The following is a 23,535-nucleotide window of genomic DNA, read 5'->3' on the forward strand; positions in this document are numbered from 1 at the left end:
GTGCCCAACTTACAGGTCTGGACAGCTAGTATTACTGTAAACCTGGAGCAAAATAAAATAATGCTAACGCCCAGTTGTACAGTTTTCTGTGCCAAATTACTTCATCTTTCATAATACAGAGCTTGTCATCTGCCATGTCTGCCATTATCAAAGCACATTTAAAATATTAATATAAATTATAGGTAATCATCTTGGGAAAGAAAAAAAAAAAAAAAAAAAAAAAAAAAAATCCAGATTTATTTTCACAGCCTCAAACAAAGATGCAAAGAGAGATAATTATCCAAGCCTAAACAAGTTAAATACCTTTTGGTTAAAGGTCTGTTTTTCTTTAAGACCTTCTGTGTTGGTAGCTTTTGTAGTGCTGAAACTCAATCTCAGAAGAGGAAACCAACGGGAGCTGGAGCACTTATAAAGGATTATGGAGGTCATAACTATCATTATGATAAAGTGACCCTGGCAAAGAAATGCACCCTTGGCAGCTACATTCATTGAATGAACAGTAAATGAGAACAATGAGCATGTTATGGAAACATAAGCTATGTAAATAAGACTCAAAAAAATGAGACATTCCAAGCCCAAATTATTAAAAAAATAAATAATATATATATTTTTTTTTAAAAATACAATTTTCACACAACACACACACAAAAAAATAAAAAAAAATAAATTAAAAAAAAAAAATTAAATAATAAAAGAAATAGTTGACCATTTTTAGGATAACTGTTATCACCAACAGAAAAATTTGGGAGTAAAAATTAAAAAAAAAAAAAAAAAAAAAAAAAAATATATATATATATATATATATATATATATATATATATATATATATATATATATATATATATATATATATATATATATATATACACACAATTTGAATAATTTTAACTAATTATTACTCTGATCATTTTGCTAGTTCTGTGTTTGTGTTCAAATAAAATAGCTCATCATTTGAAAAGTGTGCTAGGATTTCAGTACTGTAAACAGTGTTAATCTACTTTAAGAGAAGTAACATGATTGAAAGTTTTAGATATTTCTACAAAGTACAAAGCTACAGTAACAGGGTTGACAATGTAAGATCAATAACTTCTGATAAATGTACAATATAAAGTCACTTAAAGTGATTAACATAATTATCCTTGCAGTTGACTTCCTCAAATAAATAAATAAATATTTTATATTACATGCATATTAGTGCTGTCGAAACGATTAATTGCGATTAATCGCATCCAAAGTAAATGTTTGCATTTACATAATAAATAAATGTACAGTACACACATATTATGTAAACAAACTTATTTTGGATGCGATTAATCAATTTGACAGCACTAATCCATATCGATATTGCATGTATTTCAAATAAATATTACATATACTTCTAAATATATACATTTATGTGTATAAATATACACAGCACACACACATACATTATGTAAACAAACTTATTTTGGATGCAGTTAATCGTGATTAATCGATTTGACAGCACTAATGCATACAGATGCTTTATTTACATTCTAGTTATATAAATTACATTTATATAATTGTATTTGCGTTTACGAAAATGCCTATAATTCACTGTTAAAAGTCTATAGACTCTGCATCATATATACACACGACTGAGTGGCACAAAAGGCACAAGGTTCATAGAACGATTTATGCATCTTGCAGGGAGCACTTCACAAATGAATTACAACCTAAGAGAATGACCTTTTACTGTGATTTACTTCATTGGCCTTGTGCTTTGCCCTGGCACATCATTCCGCAAAGATGAGAGATTTTTCACGCTTGGCACTGCAACACAAAGACAATCAGGAAGGAAGAATAATCCACAGAGAGTTTTAAGACAAAAAAGGAATTCAAAGCTATCCAAAAACAGTGTTGAGTACTCATAAACAACAGCACTAAATTTTAATGCATTATATAATGGTAAAATACAAACTCATTTGGTCTGGAGAGACCAGAAAGACATCAGGAAAAGCAATGGGAAACTACAGTTCACATCTTGCTTACTTTTCTGCATGAATACATTTATAAATTCCCCAACCTTCCAAGCGCAGCATAATATAGTATCTATAAATAGGACATTTTTTCCCCTTCAGTACACACTGAGGAATCCACAAATGCAAAGATGTGAAATGAACTGAATCAAATGATTTCACATTTAACTCAGTATTGCTTTATTGTAAAAAGTCACGCAATGGTATAATACTGCAAATAAAATAAAGACTGCCTACAGCTTTGGTTTATGGCCGCCTGTGAGAACGAAATGAATTCTTACCAAGCGTGCTCATGATAATATATGAGACTTAACAGATATATATGACATTTATAGCGCTTGTTTGCCAATGCTCTGGTGTATCACAAGATATCCTGCTGTGATACTCCTATACCAGCATACTTCATTACATATCATGAGCCTAGGAAGAAAGCCAGCACTATCCACCGGTTGAAATTTAGGACTGCTATATACATTGAATATTAAACCCATTAATTTGGGTTTGTTTAGAGCTACCCGTCAGATGTTATATACATCCAGCCTCTCTAATCGAATAACTGCTCACATTGGCTTTGCCTCTGGCTCTTTCTGGGTGGAAAACTTAAGTAATTAAACTCAGAGGACATCAGTCAGTGTGTCTACGTCTCAAATAACTACTGCTTGACATCGTGCGAAATGAGTTGGAGAACACACCAAAGAATGTGTTATGCAGAAATTAAGTTTTCAATTAAAAAATTTGTCAATAAATCCAGTAGATATTTCTAGATAAAAACAAATTATGACTTCTTATCTTTTAACAACGTGCTTTGTTAACAAGGTTAACTCAATAAAAATGCCTCTGGGGAGAGAAAGACTATATAATTTTTCTGTTTCTCCAAACAGTGGAGAGAAACTACTGAAGACCATCCAAAAGAAACGACAAGGAAAGTTTCACTTTTATTTACAGCTCTGATAAAAGGCTTAGAAAGTGCCAAAGGAAAATGGGTTCACACACAAAGCAAACAACATCACGGTTTCTCAATCTTCAGCTTAGGCAATGATTTTTATCATAGAACAAAACACTTGAATTGCATTAACAGTTTCCGTGTTTTGTGATTGGCCGTCATTTGCAGACAGCTGAAGTCCTTTGACATAAATGGCAGGTTGCTCTGGTGACAAAGTGTTTTAGTTAACTGCATCTGTGTTTTCAAAAAGACTGATATGACAACAGTAAGAAACCTATGTTAATGGCAGATATCAAATCTACACCCAATGCAATTGCTTACAGGTGGATCGAAACACTTGCCAAGATGGAAATCACCATGGTTGACATGAACATTTCAACTAAAACTTCTGCGTTTGATAAGATTGATGCTTCACTGTTTCCCTTCTGTGTTTTGACAAAGTGGTAGCGCATAGATATCGCTAGTTATGATTTATTATGTAGAATTAGCTCATGAATATTTAAAGTATGGTTCACTCAAACCTGTATGTTTTTCTTTCTTGTGTGGAATAAAGTAGGGCCCTATGAGATCTGTTTTATTTTTTTTCCCAAATTTAAATTTTTCTGAATTCCAGTTTTTCGGTTTTAATGATTCTACATTTTGTTTTAATAGTTAAATAAAATCATTCAAAAAATGTGATTCAAAATTATCAAAAAGTATGTCTAATTAACTTAAATGTACACAATTAAACAGCAAATTATTAAAAGTTTAACAAAAATTACATTTTTAAAGCCCTATGAAATAAGTTTTAATTTTTCCCAAATTTAGTTTTTTTTTTTCCCCATTTAAATTTTTCTAGATTCCATTTTTTCTGTTTTAATGATTCTACACTTTGTTTTAATAATTAAATAAAATCATTTAAAACAATGTGATGTGATTTTTTTGCTCTATTTAAATTTTTCTGGATTCCATTTTTTCCGTCTTAATGTTTCTAGATTCTTTTTTCATGGTTAAATGAAAAAATATTCATCAAAAAGCATGTCTAATTAAACATTTAGCAAAACGTTTCCCCCATTTAAATTTTTCTGGATTCCATTTTTTTTTCATTTTACTGATTCTATACTTTGTTTTGATGGTTAAATAAAATCACAAAAAAAGGCGATTCAAAATGATCAAAAAACATGTCTCATTAACTGAAATCATAAAATGCACACAGTTTAACAGCAATTTATTAAAGTTTCACAAAAATTACATTTTTAAAGCCCTATGAAATGTTTTATTTTTTTCCCATTTTTTTTCCATTAAAATATTTCTAAATTCCATTTTTTCTGTTTTAATGTTTCTAGACTATTTAATGGTTACATTTAAAAAAAATATTAATCAAAACGGATCTAATTAACTGTCTAAATAACTGAAATCGTTAAACATACACAATTTAACAGTAATTTATTAAAAGTTTAACAAAAATTATAAATTTAAAGCCCCATGAAAAAAGTTTTATTTTTTCCCTTTTTTTTTTGTTCCCATTTAAATTTTTTTCGATAATTAAATTTTTTCCCCATTTAAATGTTTCCAGATTCTGTTTTAATGGTTAAATTACAAACAAATATTGATAAAAACGCATGTCTAATTAACTAAAATCACGAAACGTACACAATTTAACAGCAATTTATTAAAGGTTTAGCATAATTACAAAGGCACTGTGTTTTATTTTTTTACAATTTTTTTTTTTTCCATTAAAATTTTTCTGGATTCCATTTTTTTCCATTTTAATGTTTCTAGAAGCCTTTGACTTCCATAGTATGGAAAAATTACTATGGGCGTTAATGTCTACCAGCAACTGTTTGGTTACCAAAATTCTTCAAAATATCTCCTTTTGTATTTGAAAAAAGAAATTCATACTGATTTGGAACAATGTGAGGGTGAGTTAATGACAAAATTTTTATTTTTGGGTGAACTATCCATTTAATTATCACATGAATAAAATGAAGAATAGGTCTGTAGTACAGTATAAACTAAAGCGTAAACCACAATAATTAGCTAGAAATATAAAACAAATAAAAAAAAAACAGCAGTTTAAACAGCTCAGTGATTTGCTGTTTCTCTTCCAGAAATGTACAGTACATATGATTCTGTACAGTACATCTGATTCTGATTCTCAGTTGATAAATGCACAGATAAGAAAATTGGATTCCATCCCTCCATAAAATAATTTTTGATTTTAATAAGCCAAAATTGCAGCTGTACTAGTAGATGTATATCAGCAGTGGGAACACATTTGTTAGCATTTTGATTTGTGATTTTACTGGAACGGACATTGAACCGCAGAAAAGCAAAGGGGCGGTAAAGCGCACAGCTGTGTGTGGCAGAAAACGTGGCCGCTTTACGCCACTGGTGACAAATGCAACAATAACTCAGCTAACGAGTTACAGAATTCCAGCAGATTTCCACACATTATAACACATGCAAACAAAATGCAAACTTCGGGTTAAAAACCAAAAATGTCAAAGTGCTTTGACATCACGTTAAATGACGATGAAAAACAGAGATGTGATAACTTTGGGATGGATAACAGAAAATAATGATGCACAATCAGCAAACGTGAACGAGAGCAAGACCAGAGATCCGAGCGATTCATACATCACTGAGGAATGCAACACAACAAAAACAACACGTCCTCTCCCCCGCACGCCTGCCAAGATATCCCAAACAGCGCTGCAGACTCCCTGTTGCTCAACTGCACTCTCAGATTGTGCCGAAAAGGTCTTCCTCTTTTTTCAGTCAACTACTGGAAAAAAACGGGCCTTGAACATCAAGTTTCCTAGGTCCGTCTGATGCCAGGATGGAGAGAGACACATTTTTACATTCGCTTTAACCGAGAGGTTTCTCAATGAGCTGAGTTATTTATCCTCAACAACTGGCAGAATTCAAGCAGGGAAGGTTCTGCCAACTGGCAAGGTCTCTGAGGGCTGCGTTTCAGCAGTTATACATGCAAACTCATCCTACAACAATTTCAAGTGAATTTCCTAAGAAACTGTACCAAAGATAGGGGCTTCATGACTAGACAATTAGTTATGCATCCCATTGCACTTATTCTATACACTTTCAGTTTACAAAGTTCATAAGGGAATTGTGATTCATGTTCTGTAGATGTCTGAGTTTGAGATTTACTTGGAAAAGGTAAAATACCAAGTGTATGATTGCCTGAATCAGTTTATTCCACAATCAAAATTTGTGTTTGGGTTACGGGAAAGGGGATGAAGGAAGTAGTTGTTGACTGGAAATGGGATTTCAACACAGTGGCAACTTACTTATATACTATAAACTAAAATTGTGTTTTGACAACTAAGGTGACAAAAAAAATTACCTCAAAAATATGAATCAGCTTTGCCATCACAGGAATAAAATACAGGTTAAAATATATTAAAATAGAAAATAGCATTTTAAATTGTAATAATATTTCACAATATATTTTTACTGTATTTTTGTCAAATAAATGCAGCCTTGGTGAGCATAAAAAAAACCCCTAAACACAATGGCAGCTTACTGTTTAAACTGTAAACTAAAATTGTTTTTTGACCATTAAAGTGTTAAAAATATGTTAGTCTTTACAAAGTTTGCATTAGATTGTTTTTTCATTCAGCAAGAATCCATCAAATCGATCAAAAGCAACAGTAAATATATTTATAATATTACTAAATATTTCTATTTCAGATCAAGTCTGTTGTGTTTTGAAATTCTGTTTGAACTTTATAATCATTAAAGAATAAAATGTATCAACATTACCATAAAAATATTAATCAGACTAATAGCTGTTAAAAATTCAGCTTTGCCATCACAGAAATAAACTACACTTTAAAATATATTAAAATATTTTATTTTAAAAGCTGAACATAGTATTTTAAATTGCAATAATATTTCATAATATTGTCTTTTTTACTGTATTTTTTTTAACAAATAAATGTAGCCCTGGTGAGCATAAAAAAACTAAACAGTGCCAACTTACTCTATATAATTTAAAAGTGAAGTGACTAAAAAAAAAAAGTGTTAAAAAAAATGACAGCATTTAAAAAGTTCGCATCAGATTTTTTTTTAATTAAGCAAGAATGCATTAAATGATCAAAAGCAACAGTAAATACATTTACAATATTATTTTAAAAAATCTATTTCAGACAAAGTCTGTTGTGTATTGAAATTATGTTTGAACTTTCTAATCATTAAAAAAATAAAATGCATCGCTATTACCTTATAAGATATTAATCAGACTATTTTGAAAAAGTCAGCTTTGTCATCAAAATATATTAAAATATTTTATTTTTAAAGGCAGAAAGTAGTGTTTTAAATTGCAATAATACTTCTCAACATTGCATTTTTACTGTATTTTTTTATTCAAATAAATGCAGCCCTTGTGAGCATAAAAAATAAAAAAACAGTGGCAACTTACTGTATATACTGTAAACTAAAATAGTTTTGTTTTCACAATTAAAAGTGATTAAAAAAAGTGTGTAAATTAAAAATTAAAATTTATTTTTATTTCCATTTAGCAAGAATGCATTAAATTAATCAAAAGCAACAGCAAATACATTTATAATATTACAAAATATTTCTATTTCAGATAAAGTCCGTTGTGTTTTGAAATTATGTTTGAACATTCGAATCATTAAAGAATAAAAATCTAAGAACATTACCACAAATATATTAATCAGATTAACAGCTGTTGAAAATTCAGCTTTGACTTCACCAAAATAAATTACACTTTAAAATATATTAAAATATTTTATTTTAAAGGCAGAAAATGGTATTTCAGATTGCGATATTTCAAAATATAATTGTTTTTACTGTATTTATTTAATCAAATAAATGCAGAGCTTGGTGAGCAAATAATAAATTATTTAAAATAAATAAATAAATAAAATAAATGAATTAAAAAATTATGATCTTACTGACTCCAAACTTTTGTGAACATTTTGTGATCAAATTTTCTTGCACTTCTATTAGCAACATTAGCTACTTACAAACAAAGAAATGAGGTAATGGGAACTGGTTAAACAGCAACATGGTTTACTAGGATTTACCACATCAGGCCCCAATTATTCAGGTTGTTGCCCTTTGACCTTCTAATTGCATGAGCAAACCATTACCGGCCTAACCATGAGTCTGTATCACTTTGACTAGTGAGACAAAACAGACCACCATTGCTTCTAATTACTGCAAGAAAATCTGCGATTAATAGCAAAATTAGGTAAAACTGTGGTCAGGAAATTAACCTTTGCGAAAGCAAGACAGCGAGAGGGATGGCCATCATTTGTATGTGACACCATAACGTCACTCCACAACAACACGGTACTGCTTTGATCACTTATGAGGTACTGTATATGTCTGAAATATGATTTAAAAACAGTTTTGCAAGCTTACAGAAGTAGTAAAAACATGGTTGCATCTCATGTTTCTTTAGCCATTCAGTTATTTTTTTAATAAAAGATCAATATCATAATGTTTTCATTATATTCAATCACACAAGCAAATCAGTCTGAAGTTGACGTAATTTGTTTAGATGTCAACGGGGCGTTGCAATTTTCACCTCAGATAATTTCTTCAAGACTGATATTTCGACGAAAGTTCACGAACGCATCTGAATTCATAGCTTACAGCTGTGTACACACAGAAACACGGCATCACCAACCAGACCTGCGTTGAAAGAAACAGCGTCATGACAAGATGTGGAAAGCAAAGAGAGAAAATTATTAAAGGAGAGCGCTAGAAAACAAACGCCTCTTTCCACCGCCACTATTTTCGTCGGAATTATCGCAGAATCCATCAGGGACTTGTGTAAATTCCAGAGGTTGTTGGGTAATGCATTCAGTTTTCTCCATGCTTTGACTAGCTTGGCTCAACTGATCCCAAATAAACTCTGGCTGCATCCCAACTAGAATCAGTCACTCGATGTAGCGCGTTCTTGAGCTGCCTGAAAACACGCTGGACGTTCATTAACTGGTTTTTGGAGAGGACAACGAGGGTCATCCCTGTCATAAATACCGGCCAGTAGAAAAGCTTATAAATCAGCTTGAGTAGTGTTGACTTGGTGGTCAGTGGTCCATTTGATTTAAGCATCTACAGAGCTCATGACTCACTTGTGCTTTAAAAAGACACACATTTAGATGGAATTGTAACCCCTGCTTGAAATCATTGTGGCTGTAAAAACAACCCATAACACAGAGACTATATAACCAGAGGTCTGTATGAGCAACCAAGAAGGAATTCGTATGACATTCGAAAAAACAATACCACAACAAAAGACTTGCACATTGACCACCGTTTGATCTGCTGCCATTAATCCCCACAGTCATCGTAAAGACACAACAGAGAACAATGCAAAGGATTTCCTGTGAAATCACCCTTTTCGTTTCATGGGTCAACAATGCCAATATCCGATTCCCCGGAATTTCACGAGCTGGTGGTCAAAACGTTTTTGTTTGACAGCGTGTTCGACCTGATGAGCACTTTGAGCTGATTGATGAAGACTTTCGCTGATACGAACCATCTGGTTAACTTAACCAAGAAGGGAATTAATCACTTTAAATTGCGTAATATTTCTGCCCAAGTCATAAAATTAAATGCACTGGAATCTCAAAGGGCAGATGCTCTGAGAGTGATTCGCATCAATTACTTCCAGCTTGTGTCTATTGAATATTAAAGGGGAGGACAACCCCTTCGTAAACTGTTTGCTGGAAATAAATCACACTTAAATATTTTTGCAATTAAGTAGCAGAGGTCTGTTACGTATTCAGGCTGCGCATGTGTTGCTGTTAAATGAAATTTGTTCCATATTTCATAAGTGTTAATGGAGCAGACAGAGTTCATGCTCATAAAAAAATAGTTTAGATAAACGGTTCCTGATGAAATATGAACACTGGCAAGGTCAAAATCAATTAAAAGTGACGCATTTTAAAATTGAAACACAATAACAATAGCAAACAACCTTGTAGGAAAACACATTTTCTAACAAATGATGCAAGGTTAGTTATTGAAAAAATTTTTTTTTTGATCTGTGCTACACTGTTTATCACTGTGCACACTATAGAAACTTGTTTCCATTAATAAAAGAAATATGATTTTTAAAAAGGTAATTGCAAGACTTTTAAATCGCAATTGTGAGTTTATATCCATAAATGCCCGTTTCCACCACTGAATAAAAAATAAAAAAAAGGGTAACTGTGACTTTTTATCTCACAATTCTAACTTTTCTCACAATTGCGTGATACAAACTCACAATTCTTACTTTTTTCTCAGAATTGTGAGATATAAACTCACAATTCTGAGAAATTAAGTCAAAGCTGCCTGAAAAACTCGCAATTCTGAAAAATAAATATGAAATTCTGACTTTATAACACACAACTGCGAGTTAAGTCAGAACTGTGGGATATAAATTTGCAATTCTGAGAATATATCTTTTTTTATGTCTTTTATGTCATGTCTTTTTTTTTTTTTTTTTTTTTTTTTTTTTTCGCCCTCAAAACTGGACTTTATAACTCAGTGAGAATTTTGAAAGAACAATTGTGAGAAAGAAAATCAGAACTGTGTGAAACAGCATGAGTTATGAGTTTATATCACGCAATTCTGAGAAAAAGTCAGAATTGCGATACACAAACTCGCATTTACGAGAAAAAAAAGGAAGTTTTTATGTCGCAATTCTAACTTTAACTTTTGTGAGTTAAATCATGCAATTGTGAGAAAAAAAAAGGTCAGAATTGTAAGACAAAAAGTTCAGAATTGTGAGAAACTCGCAACTGCAAGAAAAAATTTTTTAGAATTGTAAGACAAAGTCAAAACTGTGAGATTAACTCACAACTGCAAGAAAAAAAGTCAGATTTGTGAGAAAAAAGCCAGAATTGCGAGATATAAACTAGCAACTGCAAGAAAAAAGTCAGAATTGCGAAATACAAACTCGCATTTGCGAGAAGAAAGGCCGTTTTTATCTCGCAATTCTAACTTTAACTTTTGTGAGTTTATATCATGCAATTCTGAGAAAAAAAGTCAGAATTGCAAGACAAAAAGTTCAGAATTGTGAGATAAACTCACAACTGCAAGAAAAAAAAAAAAAAAAAAAAAAATGTAGAAATGCAAGACAGAAAGTCAAAATTGTGAGAAACTCGCAATTGCAAGAAAAAAGTCAGAATTGCAAGAAAAAAACAACAGTTTTTATCTAGCCACTGAGTGTATATCACGTAATCCTGAGAAAAAAGCTAGAATTGCGAGATATAAACTCGCAATTTCAAGAAACAGGTCAGAATTGTGAGTTTATTTTGCAACTGTGAGTTTATATCACACAATTCTGAGAAAAGGTCAGAATTGCAAGACAAAAAGGTCAGAATTGTGAGATAAACTCACAACTGCAAGAAAAAAAAAAAAATTCAGAACTGCAAGAAAAAAAACCCGTAAAATTGCAAGACAGAACGTCAAAATTGTAAGATAAACTCACAATTGCAAGAAAAAAGTCAGAATTGCGAGAAAAAAACAGGATTGTTTTTATCTCGCAACTGAGTTTATACCACGCAATCCTGAGAAAAAAGTCTGAATTGCAAGACAAAAAGGTCAGAATTGTGAGATAAACTCACAATTGCAAGAAAAACGTCCGAAATGTGAGAAAAAAAGTCAGAATTGCGAGAAAAGAAAACAGGATTGTTTTTATCTCGCAACTGAGTGTATACCACGCAATCCTGAGAAAAAAGTCTGAATTGCGAGATATAAACTCGCAATTTCAAGAAACAGGTCAGAATTGTGAGTTTATTTTGCAACTGTGAGTTTATATCACACAATTCTGAGGAAAAAGTCTGAATTGCAAGACAAAAGGTCAGAATTGTGAGATAAACTCGCAACTGCAAGAAAAAAAAATTCAGAACTGCAAGAAAAAAAAACGTAAAATTGCAAGACAGAACGTCAAAATTGTGAGATAAACTCACAATTGCAAGAAAAAAAGTCAGAATTGTGAGAAAAAAGTCTGAATTGCGAGATATAAACTCGCAATTAAGAAAAAGTCAGAATTGTGAGTTTATTTTGCAATTGTGAGTTTATATCACACAATTCTGAGAAAAAGTCAGAACTGTGAGTTTAATTTGCAATTGTGAGTTTATGTCACACAATTCTGAGAAAAAGTCAGAATTGCAGGACAAAAAGGTCAGAATTGTGAGAAAAAAAGTCAGAATTGCGAGAAAAGAAAACAGGATTGTTTTCATGTCGCAACTGAGTTTATACCACGCAATCCTGAGAAAAAAGTCTGAATTGCGAGATATAAACTCGCAATTAAGAAAAAGTCAGAATTGTGAGTTTATTTTGCAATTGTGAGTTTATATCACACAATTCTGAGAAAAAGTCAGAATTGTGAGAAACTCGCAGTTGCAAGAAAAAAGTCAGAATTGCGAGAATAAAGTCAGAATTGCAAGATACAAACTTGCATTGTGAGAAAAAAAGGCAGACTTGCAAAATAAATTTCATAATAAATCTCATAATGTTAATATTTCCTTTCACAATTGTAAGTTAACATCTTGTAAATTGAGTTTTCTACTAGAATTGTGAGATATGAACATGGCAGGACTGAAATTAAAAGTCACAATTATCTTTTTAAAATGAATTTTCTGTGGTAGAAACTGTGGTTTCCATAGATAGTAGCTTGTCGACATGTCCGTGACTCACAAAACAGATTAACAGAATAAAAATAACTCAAATATTCCCATGAGCATTCAAGAGAACAAACAATGCATCTGTTACAAATACAAAAGAAACAGGAGTCAACTTCAATTCTCTTCTCCTCAATACAATGCTCTGACAAAAAAAGAAAACACTTCCTTGCCTCATGGTCAAATATTTGAAGCAAAAAAAAAGTACTAGATATCACATTATGTGAAGGACAATGTTGTAGCATAATTATGAAATATTTTGGAATTTTGGGGCAGAAATATTTTGGAAAACCTTTGTCCTTCAGCGTTAAGTCCCAAATCTCACAGTACTTCAACAATCAATCCCGGAGCTGTTCAGTGGTAGGTAACCAGTACCCTTGTGAAGCCAAGTTACAGGTTTTAGTTTACTGTGCTTATGCCAGACACATCTGCATTTGCTCAACAGAGCTTTTAGACATGTCTGGGTTGAAAAACCCAATATGATCTTGTTTCTTTTAATGGACACTTCTGGAAATAAACTCTCTCGACACCACTGGACATTAAAGATGAACTAGAGGGTCGAGAAAGACATGCGACTGGACTCTAGAGGCTTCCCAGTTTGTATAAAGGTTCAGGCGATAATTAAAAAGCTTTCTTCTGGCGACGAACAAGTGCTTGTGGTCAGATGAACTTTATGTTTAAGTTCATGGCTGGTTTTCAGTCCTAGAGGAGTTAGTGAAAGGAAAAAAACGAGAGGTTTATATGATATGGCCTTTGTCTGTTTGGTTCCCTTTGCCTTTTGGCCTGGAATGCTTCAAGAGTGTAGAAACAGGCCTGAAACCACCAGAACTATTTGGAAGAACAACCAGGAATCTCCTGAAACACCTTCAATATGTTCTGGACAGGCCCGTTCTGTTGCATTTTGATCTGGCTTCATAATGTTGTCCCCGATCCCAGTCGTGAGAAACAAAACGTCGTCTATTAGTCCAAAACTACAGTACTAACTCATTTTGTATGCTGTAGCTCATTTAAAACTAAGACCTAGAAATTCTATGGCACAATATCAACAACTGCACAGCAGACTTTCAGAATATCTTCAGCCCATATTTTGTAATATAAAAGCATTGAGATCAGAGCTGTAAATTTATTCATTTTTTGTGATTACTTATAAACAGTGTTTAAAAGAAATGTAGAAAAATAAAGGTTAAAATTAAAAAATAAATATAAGAAAAAAAAAAAAAAAAAAAAAAAAAGTGGAATTTTTTCATAAAACAAGCAGTTAATTTAATTAGCAAATAATGTAGTTTAATTCACAATTTAATCAACTGACGGCACTTACTCAGATACAAATGTTATCCATTAGCCACATGAATACTGGTACAACATAGCACCAAAATACTTTCACACATGCATAGATATTTTCCAAGCCAATAAGAGCTCAAAAACGAACACTCAGTGATGGACAGAATATTTTAGCCCTACATCCCTGGCCAGTTTTCGCAACTATTCAACTTTAGGATGGATCACAACCAAAGCAAATGTCACACTGTGATGCATGAATGTTCTCCTCTGTCTGACGTTATGATCTATTCAAGAAACAAACCCTGGCTTGCATGCATGTTTCTGACACAAGAACAGATGCGCAGAAGATCAAATTCAATCAAAAGCATCAATTAAACAATCACACACAAACTTCCTGATGGCATCATGAGTTTGAGAGCTGCCAAGGCACAAACGAAAAGAGGTGTGGTGGCTTACCGGCAACTGTTGCATTTACGATGAGCTCATATTAAAACTGGGATTGAGTCATTTTAGTGATCTGCATATTAGCAAACGGTAATAACAAGCCTGCTCACATGAGACCCGGTGTGCAAAATACTCTCCATGCACGCTTGAGAGACTCAGGGACTCCACAGGTCACCAGTGTTGATGCACCACACACGCCAAGAATTTACAAGGACAAGCTTAACGGCAATTTTGGCAAGCCTTTCAAAGCAGCGCACATCAACGACTCCTGAAATAAAAAACCTGTAGTAGTTTGTGCTTTAACTTGTTACTTCCAACATGCCGGTGGAATGAAATGCACCACCACAGAAGAGAAATGATGACAACTAAGTGATGCAAGAGAGAGAGTAAACCTTGCAGAAACTGCAAAATGTTAATTATTTTACCAAAATGAGAGGGATCATATAAAGGGAGAGAAAATAATAGTTGAGTTTATAAACATGACCCTGTTCAAAAGTTTACACACGCTTGATTTTTAATAAAGTGTTGTTGCCTGAATGATCCACAGAAGTGTTTTTTTGTTTAGTGATAGTTGTTCATGAGTCTCTCGTTTGTCCTGAACAGTTAAAAATCCTTCAGGTCCCACAAATTCTTTGGTTTTCAGCATTTTTTGTGTATTTGAACCCTTTCCAACAATGACTGTATGATTTTGGGATCCAGCTTTTCACACTGAGGACAACTTGAGGGACTCATATGCAACTGTTACTGAAGCTTCAAACGCTCACTGATGCTCCAGAAGGAAACACAACGCATTAAGAGCTGCGGGGGTGAAAACTTTTTGAATTTGAAGATCAGCATAACTTATTTTGTCGTCTGGGAAACATGTACGTATCTTCTGTAGCTTCTAAAGGGCAGTACTAACTGAAAAAATATGATTTTTAGGCAAAATATGAAAAATTTACACATTTTCATTCTGTTCAAAAGTTTACACCCCTGGCTTTTAATGCATTGTTTTTCCTTCTGAAGCATCAGTGAGCATTTAAACCTTCTGTAATAGTTGCATATGAGTCCCTCAGTTGTCCTCAGCGTTAAAAGATGGATCTCAAAATCATACCGTCATTGTTGGAAAGGGTTCAAACACACAAAAATACTGAAAAAACAAATATTTTGTGGAATTTTTCTGAAGGACAGCAGGCACTTTAACTGTTCAGGACAAACAAGGGACTCATTAAATAAAAAACACAGTAGTGGATCATTCAGGTAACAACACAGTATTAAGAATCAAAGGTATGTAAACTTTTGAACAGGGTCATTTTTATAAATTCAACTATTGAATTTTTTATGTGAAATATCTTATTCAGGTCAGTACTACTTAAAAATAACATGCATTTTATATGATCCTTCTTATTTTGGTAAAATAATTAACATTTTGCAGATTCTGCAAGGTGTATGTAAACTTTTGACCTTAACTGTATTTCTATTCCAGATAAATATTTAAAACAATAATTTAATTTTCTTCCATGGATCACAAGGGAGAAATGCTGAAGATTAGTCCATTGACTTGACTTGTTCAGAGGACAAATTAACCAGACCAAGTTTATGATGCTTTCTGTCATTTGGAGCTCAGCAACCCATATCCTTGTTAACCTGGATGTTAAGTACATTCAAAAACTTTTCCTTTTGTGTTCAACATAGGAAAGTCAATTGGTTTTGAGGGCAAGTCAAGTAACCACGGTAAATCTGAGGAGTCTGGGTCTCCTTTGCATCTGGAGCCAGCTTAAAGTTCCAGCATCATAATCCCTAACCTTCAAAGAATAATATCTCCTTGCTTTCTTTCACTAATTCTAAACGGTCACAGGAATGAAAACAGGATTATTTTACATGCCCCACACAAGACACCGAGCGAACCCAATGAAAGGTAACCCAGGCCAATTTAGGGGAACAGAAACAGTCACTCTAGAGGAAACATTTGCTAATTAAGTGATAATCTGGCGATACATCTTACATAAAACCTTCAAAGGTTTATATATTATACATACACGCATATACACTGTATATGTGAACAATAACTGATCGAACAAATTTGAGTCATTTTCAATTTAAAAGGACAAATGTGGGTCTCATTTTCTAAATATAAACTTACGTTTCCCCCATTGCCACATAAGAAACGCATGAATCACAGCTGGAGTCTGTGTATTGTTAGTGATGTAGAATACCATGGTACATTAAAAACTGGCAGCCTTCAGAAATGGAGACAGTGGTACCATTTCAAACTTAATCATAAAACAACTACACATCATTTTCAGGAAAAACCTGGGGCAAAACAGATTTCACCTCATAAAAATGTAAAATAAACAACCGTGACAGACAGACAGACAGACAAACAGAACACTTTATTTATCCCATATGGGAAGTGGTGATGTCCAATTCAGCCCGCTTCAGTAAACACAAAACTTTTACATTACATACTACAAATAATCATACACAAAAACCTACAGATGGAGACGTAAACACTCCCTTACCTGTAGCATGTGGTCACCTCTCCTGTGGATTTTACGCACGGGTATTTCGTCGTTGCGATTTTGTTCTCTGAACACACTTCTCTGTAAAACAAAGGAGTCGTCAGCTGTTTCTTTTTCCGTAAACAAATCTGCCTCACGCACAAGAAACTAATTTTCAATCCTCTGAGTTCGCGTAAACAGCGAGCTGACAGCACGGGCACTTTACCTGTCCACATCCTCCTTCTCCTCTCGGAAAGTCCACGGTGTTCCCGATGAGACCAGTATTACCACCACAGCGAGTCTGAGAGGAGTTCCGCTGCCCGTGTAGCTCATTTCAGACACTTTGAGATGATGTAAAGATGTTTGTCCGTTTAAAGCCAGCGTCTTGAAGTTCGGCTTTTCTTTGAGGAATTGAGAGAGTATTGATTGGTTACCTCCTGCGAAGCCCCACGCGCAGATTCCCACCGGCCCCTCCTACTCCCGCACTTGATCAACGTCCATAGGTTCAGGGAAGCAAATTATGAATTTAATATATCATAACTGACACAGGTAACGCTAAAGACATTTCTGTGGCGAAATCCTCGTGGTGTGAGGTTTGAGTTAAATACTAGGCTATAATATAATAAATTCAACAAGTTTTAACGTAATCAGTTTAATATATTATATTTTTTTATTTGATTAATATATTTATTGCTATATGTATGCGAAATCCTTATGATGTGAGGTTTGAGTTAAATATTATAATATATTATAAGACGTTAAAAATGCTTTGATAACAGTTTTTAACGTGTTTTAATATTTTATTAATATATTTATTATATATTGGGGAAATCCTTACGATTTGAGAACTATAAGACATTAAAAATAGCTTTGCTATCATTTTTTTATAACATATTTTGATATTTTATTTTTTATTTGAATATTTTATTAATATATGTATTACTATATATTGGCAAAATCATTTAAGTGTGAGGTTATAATATATTATAAGACGTTAAAAAAGCTTTGATATCAGTTTTTAACGTATTTTAATATTTTATTAATATATTTCTTATATATTGGGGAAATCCTTACGATTTGAGAACTATAATATAAGACATTAAAAATAGCTTTGCTATCATTTTTTATAACATATTTTGATATTTTATTTTTATTTGAATATTTTATTAATATATGTATTACTATATATTGGCAAAATCATTTAAGTGTGAGGTTATAATATATTATAAGACATTAAAAAAGCTTTGATATCAGTTTTTAACGTATTTTAATATTTTATTAATATATTTATTATATATTGGGGAAATCTTTATGATGTGAGGTTTGAGTTAAATATTATAATATATTATAAGACATTAAAAATGCTTTGATAACAGTTTTTAACGTATTTTAATATTTTATTAATATATTTATTATATATTGGGGAAATCCTTACGATTTGAGAACTATAAGACATTAAAAATAGCTTTGCTATCATTTTTTTATAACATATTTTGATATTTTATTTTTTATTTGAATATTTTATTAATATATGTATTACTATATATTGGCAAAATCATTTAAGTGTGAGGTTATAATATATTATAAGACATTAAAAAAGCTTTGATATCAGTTTTTAACATATTTTAATATTTTATTAATATATTTATTATATATTGGGGAAATCCTTATGGTGTGAGGTTTGAGTTAAATGTTATAATATATTATAAGACGTTAAAAATGCTTTGATAACAGTTTTTAACGTATTTTAATATTTTATTAATATATTTATTATATATTAGGGAAATCCTTACGATTTGAGAACTATAATATAAGACATTAAAAATAGCTTTGCTATCATTTTTTTTTTATAACATATTTTGATATTTTATTTTTTATTTGAATATTTTATTAATATATGTATTACTATATATTGGCAAAATCATGTAAGTGTGAGGCTATAATATATTATAAGACGTTAAAAAAAGCTTTGATATCAGTTTTTAACGTATTTTAATATTTTATTAATATATTTCTTATATATTGGGGAAATCCTTACGGTTTGAGGAATATAATATATTATGAGACATTAAAAATAGGTTTGCTATCATTTTTTATAATATATTTTGATATTTTATTTTTTATTTAAATATTTTATTAATATATTTATTACTATATATTGGCAAAATCATTATAGTTTGAGGTTATAATATATTATAAGACGTTAAAACAGCTTTGGTATCAGTTTTTTAATATATTAATTTTTATTTTCATATTTTATTAATATATTTATTACTATATATTGGCAAAATCCTCACGTGTGAGTTTTGAGTTAAATGTTATATTATACTATAAGATGTAAAAAAAAATCTTTGATATCCGTTTATTTATTTTTTTAACATATTTTAATATATTATTTTTTATTTTAATATTTTATTAATATATATACTATATATTGGTGCAATCCATGGTGTGAGGTTTGATTTAAATGTTATAATATACTATACTATGGGGCCGCTGAATGCTTCAATCTGATTGGTTGACGAACAAGATGTTAGAAAAAACTTTGATATATATTTTTTTAAAACATATTAATATATTATTTTTTATTTTTATATTTTTATATTTTATTCATATATTTATTACTATGTATTGGACAAAATCCTTATGGTGTGAGGTTGTAATATATTAAAAGTCATTAAAAAAGCTTTTTTAAAGGTATTTTATTATATTATTTCTATTTTAATATTTTAATAATATATTTATTACTATATCGGTGAAATCATTATGGTGTGAGGTTTGAGTTAAATGTTATATTATACTATAAGATGTAAAAAAAAATCTTTGATATCCGTTTATTTATTTTTTTAACATATTTTAATATATTATTTTTTATTTTAATATTTTATTAATATATATACTATATATTGGTGCAATCCATGGTGTGAGGTTTGATTTAAATGTTATAATATACTATACTATGGGGCCGCTGAATGCTTCAATCTGATTGGTTGACGAACAAGATGTTAGAAAAAACTTTGATATATATTTTTTTAAAACATATTAATATATTATTTTTTATTTTTATATTTTTATATTTTATTCATATATTTATTACTATGTATTGGACAAAATCCTTATGGTGTGAGGTTGTAATATATTAAAAGTCATTAAAAAAGCTTTTTTAAAGGTATTTTATTATATTATTTCTATTTTAATATTTTAATAATATATTTATTACTATATCGGTGAAATCATTATGGTGTGAGGTTTGAGTTAAATGTTTTAATATATTGTAAGATGTTAAAAAAAAGCTTTGATATCAGTTTTTAATGTATTTTAATATATCACATAGGACACAGATGAAGTCATATATAAATATTTAAATGTTTGCTAATATGTGTGCTAATAAAATCGTGTGGAAATAATTTTCACTTAGAAATTGAACCAAAAAAAATTACAGTAACACATAAAACTAAACAATAAATTTGTAAGTATAAAAACTCAAATAAAACATACTCCAATAGGCTTTGTTTTATTTACATTTTTGAAATATCTTTTTTTAAACATTATTTATTTATTTACTCACTGAGTAACTAAACAAATACAGCTGGAGTCATGTGTGCTAAAATGTTAAACAAACCCATGTCTCTCAATCAGATAATAATTGCATGTATAATAATTATAAATTAATTATAAAAATGTCTAACAGTGTCAATAAAAAAACAGCTGACATTTAACCTCTCCGTGTTTGATTCTTCAAATATTCTGTACATTGGGGGTGCAAATGTAATGTTATTATTGAATTAATGTTTTATGTGAAATAATAAATATAGAAACATTAATGACAACCATATAATTTATCACAATGACTGCCCTCTAATGTTAAACTAGGCAAATGAGAGACTGTTGGCAAACTGAATCCCTCAAAACAAAGAACGTTTGCCCCAATTCTTCATCCTTGACCTCTGACAGCCATTAAAGGACCCAAACGGCCCACAAGGCCAGGGGACTGTTGTCACAAAAAGAATTAGATTAACAGAAAGAGACTAACAGTACAGTACTGAATTTTATAGTTATTTCTATGTTAGTGCTATTGATACCCTATTAATCGTGACTTACTGAACTATTTTAGTTGTGGTCACTGATGAACTGAGGAGACTTATTCATAGTCTCGCCCCCTAGTGGCTGACAAAGCAGCAGCTGTTTCTTGTTTGTATGCAGAGGAGTCATTGAGGAGTCCTCACTAAGAATGATCTCCATCCCCAGCCATCTGATGAGCAATAAATGAAGACGCTCTCGCCAGCAAACCTTCCTGATGACTAATCTCACATCTCTCATGAGTAAGCAACTCTAAACATATCAGACGGTGTCGATCTCAAGAGCTTGGAAGCACAGATAAATCATATTTCTCCAAAAGGACGAGTTTCCATGGAGCTGTTTGCATGATGCTGCTGATGAATCTTGGCTGAGATTACTTTTCATGCCTTGCTTTTTTTCTGGAATTGATAAACCCTACTTTTTCTTTCAACACTTTCATTGCAATCCAAGCAACTGGTTTAAGTTGATGTCATCAGAGTCAACGTCTAGACTTTATGGAGACATTAAGATATGTATTAAAAGTTCACTCATTATTAGTTGCAAAAGCTATCCCTAACCGTGATTTCTTATCACAGCGTGATTGCGGATACTGCATTTTAAATTTCACTGACCCGGCATTTGTTTTCATAAAATATTTTGGTCTCAGGTGGTTGCATAATTCGTGCCGTGCTATTCAAACACCCAAACACCAGACAGAACAAGTAAACAGAATAAATGAAATGTTTTCAGACAGAGAACACCTGCTCTTTAAAGAATATTCCTTCTAATCAAACAGCTATGAGCTATTTGTTGTTTTCAGTGTTTAACTAAGCATTTCATCCGGTGTAGCAGGAACACATTAGTGATAAGATAACAATTTAGCAATTCTTGTGCTTCGTAAGCATGTTCTAATTTACATATAAATAAAGAACTGTTTTGACAGTATTATGAGTCAGCCGAATTCGAAATGATACAAATATGTGCTAATGAGAACATGCATGCTTGCAAGTTTTGTTTTTAATTAGAGCATAGGAAATAGGTCAACTTGAGCAGTGTGAAAGCTGGAAATTGTGCACAGCCTTTAAAAGCCTTACAAATATTTTAATGTCAATGGTACATGCAAATATTTGCAGCTAGGGTGAAACAAGTCTGTTTTTTGTTGTGCAATGGATTTAAAGTTCTGAGTTTCAGGGAACAATGGTTTGCTTCAGTGTACAGTAACTATAAAGTTTTGAGCCAAAAGTCAGTTACACAAATGTGACTCCAGACCACAAAACCAGAATAAAGTAGCACGGGGAGCAATAGCTAAAATACATTGTATGGGGTTTTTCTTTTATTAAGTAAAGATCATGTTCCATGAAGATGTAATTAATCAAAATTAGTAACATGCATTGCTAAAAACTTCATTTGGACAACTTTAAAAGTGATTTTCTCAATATTTTGATTTTTTTTGCACACTCCAGATTTTCAAATAGTTGTATCTTGGCCAAATATTGTCCTATCCTAATAAACCATATGTCAGTTAAAAAAAACCCGACCCTTATGATTGGTTTTGTGGTCCAGGGTCACAAATGTGTTTTCTCAAGCAGTGTTTTATACACAACAATTTAATTTAGTCTAAATATTTTACATTGTTACAATCTATTTCGAATAATAATTCAAACTATTATTGTTTTTACTGTAATTGTACTGATCCCAAAGTTTAGAATGGTGTTGTTTCAAAAATCTCATACATTTTGTTTTAAAAACCAAATTTAAATTCAAACCACACTAGTTTTGATATTTTGTATCTAATGTATTAAGATGCTTTTTGAAGCCTAATACACTACCAGTCAAAAGTTTTTGAATACTTAGATTTTTAATGCTTTTTTAAAGAAGTTTCTTCTGCTCTCCAAGCCTGCATTTGATCTAAAGTTCAGCAAAAACAGTAAAAAAATATTTTAACTATTTAAAATAACTGTTTTCTATTTGAATATATTTTAAAATGTAATTTATTCCTGTGATCAAAGCTACATTTTCAGCATCAGTCTGTCACATGATCCTTCAAATATCATTCTAATACGCTGATTTGCTTTTCAACATTTATTATTATTATTATTATCAATATTTAAAACAGTTGAGTACATATTTTCAGGATTCTTTGATGAATAGAACGATCCAAAGATCAGCATTTGTCTGAAATTAAAAAGCTTTTTAACATTATACGCTATACCATTCAAGCTTGGAGTCGGTATAATTAAAAAAATAATAATTTTCTATAGAAATTAATACTTTTATTTAGCAAAGATGCTTTAAATTGATCAAAAGTGATGATAAAGTCATTTATTATGTTTTCAAATAAATGCTGTTCTTTTGAACTTTCTATTCATCAAAGAAACCTGAAAAAATTCTGCTCAGCTTTTTCAACATAATGATAATAATAAACGTGTTTTTGAGCTGCAAATCAGAATATTACAATGACTTCTGAAGGCTCATGTGACTCAAATAATGATGCTAAAAATTCAGCTTTAAAATCACAGGAATATATTACATTTTAAAATATATTCAAATAAAAAACAGTTATTTTAAATAGTAAAAATACTTCAAAATTATACTGTTTTTGCTGTACTTTAAATTAAATAAAAAACATTAAAAATCTTACTGTTCAAAAACTTTTGACTGGTAGTGTATGAATGCTC

The 23,535-nt window shown here is 31.2% G+C and overlaps 1 protein-coding gene across 1 annotated transcript in view; it reads right to left on the minus strand.

Moving 5' to 3' along the window:
* ccbe1 (collagen and calcium binding EGF domains 1) overlaps window positions 1-17,253 on the minus strand; it is a 71,515-nt gene extending 54,262 nt beyond the window's left edge. The window contains exons 1-2 of the mRNA XM_051093911.1: window positions 17,025-17,253; window positions 16,820-16,900 (exon numbers count right to left, since the gene is read on the minus strand). Of these exons, the coding sequence (XP_050949868.1) occupies window positions 16,820-16,900; window positions 17,025-17,131 (188 nt within the window). The 5' untranslated portion in view covers window positions 17,132-17,253. The remainder of the gene's footprint in view (window positions 1-16,819; window positions 16,901-17,024) is intronic.
* Between the last annotated feature and the right edge of the window lie 6,282 nt (window positions 17,254-23,535).

Source organism: Labeo rohita, chromosome 21, assembly GCF_022985175.1.
Source record: "Labeo rohita strain BAU-BD-2019 chromosome 21, IGBB_LRoh.1.0, whole genome shotgun sequence".
Taxonomy (NCBI): domain Eukaryota; kingdom Metazoa; phylum Chordata; class Actinopteri; order Cypriniformes; family Cyprinidae; genus Labeo; species Labeo rohita.